The 4879-nt window shown below is 36.3% G+C and overlaps 2 protein-coding genes across 2 annotated transcripts; one reads left to right on the top strand and one right to left on the bottom strand.

Moving 5' to 3' along the window:
* Positions 1-1246: 1246 nt before the first annotated feature.
* Positions 1247-3246, top strand: LOC108480247 (glutathione S-transferase F8, chloroplastic-like). The gene is made up of 3 exons (XM_017783160.2): positions 1247-2390; positions 2464-2512; positions 2608-3246. The coding sequence occupies exons 1-3, from the start codon at positions 2238-2240 to the stop codon at positions 3063-3065; spliced, it is 660 nt and encodes a 219-aa protein (XP_017638649.1). The 5' UTR covers positions 1247-2237; the 3' UTR covers positions 3066-3246.
* LOC108480248 (U11/U12 small nuclear ribonucleoprotein 25 kDa protein-like) lies at positions 2974-4879 on the bottom strand. The gene is made up of 4 exons (XM_017783162.2): positions 4307-4879; positions 4080-4185; positions 3825-3924; positions 2974-3485 (listed from the first exon to the last, which is right to left on the bottom strand). The coding sequence occupies exons 1-4, from the start codon at positions 4524-4526 to the stop codon at positions 3390-3392; spliced, it is 522 nt and encodes a 173-aa protein (XP_017638651.1). The 5' UTR covers positions 4527-4879; the 3' UTR covers positions 2974-3389.

Raw genomic sequence — 4879 nt, forward strand, 5'->3', positions numbered from 1 at the left:
GAGTTGAAGTCAGAAAATTGGATGAGGACACATTGTCCCGGTTTAGCGTGGTGATTTTTTGAAAAAAGTAGATTGTTTGATATCTTCCAACTCTTTCGAGCCAATGGCTGATGGTAACTAGTATTAAAAGAATAAGATTTAAAATCTAGAAAATTTTGGGTTTTATTAATTTTTTTCATATGTTTATCATTTCTTTTATATTTTTATAATATTTTTAGTTTTAATGTGTTTAATAGTTTTTCTTATAATTTTATAATATGTTATATTTTTCGTAATCATATAGTTTTATAATTTTCTATTAATATTTATTTTTTATATTTTGTACAATTTTCTATAATTTTTATGATTTTTAAGAAATTTAAAGAGGATATATATATATATTGCCATGTGGCACATTCTTGACTTGCCACATGGTGAAGTAACACCATTAAGGGCTTACACAGAAATTGATTTTTTACATTCAATTAAGGGCACATTTGAAATTGATTATTAAATTATTTTAGATGAGTTTTTGTTATATTAAGCTTCAAAATTGGGCTAATATTTGGATTATTTCTAATTTCAAGCGAACAGGAGATTAAAAGTTTGTATTTAGGTTAATATAATAGTTTGCACTTAAATTTTCTTCTGATATAGTACATATATAAAGAAAATGTCGAATGTTCTATTCTGCCATATATTGATGTAACCAAAGCTTCAACATTATTTAATTTACACGTGTCATTATATGATAGGTTTTAGATTTTGAATATAATTTTTACCGTTTAATTTTCAATAGATAAGTTTTAGTTTTTGTTTAGTTTTTTTAAGTTTTGTTTATTTCTTAAAAATAAAAATAAAAGAAATTTATCAAATTTAATCCACATGTAAAAATATATTCAAAATTCAAAACCAAGACATATTTCATTCATTGTTGTGAATGCAATGTGTAAATTAAACAATGTGATAGCCTTTGGGTACATTCATACACAGCAGAATAGTACAGGTATCAATTTGGGCTTATAGGTACCGCATTGTACATGAGATGAAAGTTGAGGGGTCAAATGAGAGTATTAAAAAGATAGACGTTGATTGCCAACAACTCTTATTCCACTTCCAGCGTCTGTATCTCATTTCTCCATTTGATTTGTTTTCCTTTTTCAGTTAAGTTTCCTTTTGATTGGTTTTTCCATTTTCAGTTAACACGCCTGCTAGCCATTCAATTGCAATGGCTCTTCCTCCCGTTTTAAACACCCTTTCATCCCAACCCCACACCCACAGCAAAACCCAAACGACTTGGCCGCCGCAGTGGGTTCCATCGGCAGATTTTCTCGGGGTGAAGACCTGAAGCCTTATTTGTACTTTGCTGAAGGGTGTAAGAACGGCAGTAGCTGTAAGTTCGTTCATGGAGATGCAGCTACTACCGTTCTTACAAAACCCTCCAGAATGGTGGAAATTCAACAGCATTTTGTCAGCCTTTGAATGAAAACGAGTGACATTATTTGGAGGAGCTGAATCAGAATTTCCATCAAATGTATATGTTTGGGGGCTTGCTATATATTATTGCATTTGATAATGTAACTATCATTTACAAGCAACATCTGAGATACACAAGGTAAACTTCTTCTTATTAGATTTACCTTCCTAACGTTTAAAGACAAAGGTACCAATGCCATTGTACGCTGTAATAATAATAGGTAGAAGTGGAGCAACATAATATATGTAGTGGATCAGCAGCTTTAATGCGTATTTTTTATCATTTCAACTAAAACTTTGCTTATTTTTACTTTTACATAAATTATTTTTTTACCAACATCATAACCTAATTAGTTATTATGTACCGTTGTGAGCATCTATTGTAACTGTCTATGAGAAGATGCATGCAAACACTTATCAAATGATAGTTGTAAGATTTAAACCGACATAAGCCCGCGGGTATCTTTGATAAAGCAATAGAACCAAAAGCATAATAAAAACATAAAAGGAAAACAAAAATCACAGAGCGAAGGGTTTCCAGAGTAACAGCCAATATTTCTCTTTGTAGTCCATGTCTTGAAGTATTTTCAAGACCCAAACTTAGCCCAGTGGAGCCTATAATGCTGTAGATACAAAACACCCTCTTTATGAGATTATGTCCTAGGTGGACCCACTTAACTCCACTCGTTAAGCAAGGGATAAAGTGGGTAGTGGATTAGGTGCAAGTTCCTTTTATATGGGTGGAGAGTGTTAACGCAGGACAAAGTAGACGGCACTTCCAAATGGCAACTCCGGTGAAAGTGCATGGCCCCCCATTGTCTACTGCTGTGTCTAGGGTCTTAGCTTGTCTCATTGAGAAAGATGTTCAATTCCAGCTTATTCCCGTTAACATGTCCAAGGGAGAGCACAAAAGTTCTGATTTCCTCAAGATCCAGGTACATACATACATGAATGAATTATCTGCTTCCTGAAATTGAACTAAACTATTTTAATTGTTGGCTTCGACAGCCCTTTGGTCAAGTACCGGCATTTCAAGACGAAAGCACCTCCCTGTTTGGTAATCAATCATTCCCAAACTTGCATTTTGTGGTTGGTACTTTTTGTTTTGAGTATTGTGGCTAAGATTTTGATTTGGGAAATTGAATTTTGTAGAGTCACGGGCGATTTGTAGGTATGTATGTGAAAAGTATGCAGAGAAGGGGAACAAGGGATTGTATGGGAGCAACCCGTTGGCGAAAGCTTCAATAGATCAATGGTTGGAGGCAGAAGGGCAGAGCTTTAACCCCCCAAGCTCAGTTCTGGTATTCCAACTTGCATTTGCACCCCGAATGAAGATTAAGCAAGACCAATCCTTGATCAACCAAAACCACGATAAGCTGGCTAAAGTGCTGGAGGTGTACGAGAAAAGGCTAGGAGAAAGTCGGTTCTTGGCCGGGGATGAGTTTTCATTGGCAGATCTTTCCCACTTGCCTAACACACATTATTTGGTGAATGCTACTGACAGGGGTGAGCTCTTCACTTCCAAGAAAAATGTAGGGAGGTGGTGGGCTGAGATTTCCAGCCGTGATTCCTGGAAAAAGGTAGTTGATATGCAGAAGCACAGCAGTTGATACAGCCTTGCTCTGTTTGCTCGCCTTTTCCTACATGCTACTCTTATTGTTGAACTCTATGAGGGATTTGCTGTAATTCCTTCTTGTTATTGCCTTTGTTGTGTACTTTTGGAGATGATGACGTGATTAATGTATTTGGTTTTGAGAATCCGAGATATGATAAAGCTAATTTTATTAATAATTTAGTATTAGAAGAGCTTTAAAATTTATTTAAAATGTCAACTAGAAATTAATGTACTTGTACCACATTTACTCTGCTATGGAACATTGAATTTGTGGAATGAGTTGGCTCAGAAAACAGGATGCCTCAATGATTGAATGTCATCATGATTGCTTGTTCAGGCCAAGGAAGAAGCGGTGTTTTCTCCTCTTAGAATGTCTCCCAGAACCTTTTGAGACAACATAGGGTAAAAAATGTACCTGCAATACACATCATAACATCCTAGGAGAAATTCTTCATGTTTATAATTTTACATGCCGCCTGCTGCTAGACATTATAGCCCCAGTAATTGTAAATGAGAGCCAATTTTCGAGATCAATTTTAAGTTAAGATTCCTCTCAATGATATTTATAAAAACCTACTTGGGATGATGGATTCTCATAATTCATTAGCATATGAATCCTGTTCAAGTTGATATTTGCAAGGTCAATGGATGTTAAGGCTCCAGGGTGAGATCATAAGCAGGAAACGAGAAAAGAACGATTATTAAAAAAAAAAAAAAAACATTTCCAAAAAAGTGAAGGGCCCAAATATAAGACCTGAGAATTATTTCTAACACCAAAATCCTGAAGTGCAGCGCCATCATCAAGGAGCTTCTCATTGTGGTGTGCTAGGCAGAAATTAGCCCAAACGTGCCTCCTATAACCACAAAAAAAAAAAAAAATTAACCTTCAAAAACAGAACTTTATAGTAAACGTAATTACTCTGAAGTTTTTTTTTTTTTTCTCTCTAATACATCAAAATGCCACCGAGTAATGTGAGGGTGGTTTAAGAGCATAAACAAGATGATAAACCATGAAATGTGTCGATGACCCATCTTGGATTGCTCTAACTCGATCACTTTCTTCTTGATTGCGAGCTTCAAGTCTTTCATCGTGGCTGAATTCATCACCGCAACATCTTCAAATTCCAAGGAAAGCCAATCCAAATAAGTACCGACTTCAATTTCAAACACAAATTATATGTGGCTAAAGGCCTGCCTAGCTGCGAGAGAGAGAGAGAAAGAGCATTCGAAGTGTACCGAAGGAAGTTCCATCTAATTTCAGGATAGAGATACACATGGCACTCCCCAATTCAAGGTTCATTAGGGTATCGACATCGGACAAACTGGGTTTCTTAGGGACATCGGCGAGAATTGGATCGTCAAGGAGTGCGGTCAATGTTGAATGTAACGCCGCTTTCTTCACGTTTCTGCTGTTGTATCCCATCACCTTCTCTTCCTCCTTCGCCCCTGACTCCATTCATACACTATGCTGACGCTAATCGCCCAAAACCAAGCGGAAAGGATACTGGTTGCCGATATGCTTCACTGGATTTTGGAAATTCTAAGTCAAATACTTTGATTCATGAGGATGGGCCAACCCAAGAGTAAGAGCTTTGGGCTAAAACTGTTTGAGCTACTAGCCTAAACCCAATACTCTGAGCACATCTAGACATTGTAAACCGCCGATTCCCAGCAGATAAGCATTATGTTCTTCCCAGCTGACAAGCACTATCCCAACGCATGCGATGGCTTAATTGAAAATTAACCATGGCTGATTTTTAGCCAAATCACCAAACTGTTTAATGATTTCAAGAGGATAATTTTGGTAAG

The sequence above is a fragment of the Gossypium arboreum genome, chromosome 11 (genome assembly GCF_025698485.1).
Source record: "Gossypium arboreum isolate Shixiya-1 chromosome 11, ASM2569848v2, whole genome shotgun sequence".
In the NCBI taxonomy this organism is placed as follows: Eukaryota; Viridiplantae; Streptophyta; class Magnoliopsida; order Malvales; family Malvaceae; genus Gossypium; species Gossypium arboreum.

Bases quoted from the DNA above. Each gene is read 5' to 3' on its own strand.
- LOC108480248 (XM_017783162.2), bottom strand. From the start codon at position 4,526: ATGGAGTCAGGGGCGAAGGAGGAAGAGAAGGTGATGGGATACAACAGC. The intron at 4,186-4,306 runs GTACACTTCGAA...TGGAATTTGAAG, and splicing joins ATTAGATGGAACTTCCTTCG to ATGTTGCGGTGATGAATTCA. The intron at 3,486-3,824 runs GTCTTATATTTG...TGTGTATTGCAG, and splicing joins GTGTTAGAAATAATTCTCAG to GTACATTTTTTACCCTATGT.
- LOC108480247 (XM_017783160.2), top strand. From the start codon at position 2,238: ATGGCAACTCCGGTGAAAGTGCATGGCCCCCCATTGTCTACTGCTGTG. The intron at 2,391-2,463 runs GTACATACATAC...TGGCTTCGACAG, and splicing joins CTGATTTCCTCAAGATCCAG to CCCTTTGGTCAAGTACCGGC. The intron at 2,513-2,607 runs GTAATCAATCAT...TGAATTTTGTAG, and splicing joins CGAAAGCACCTCCCTGTTTG to AGTCACGGGCGATTTGTAGG.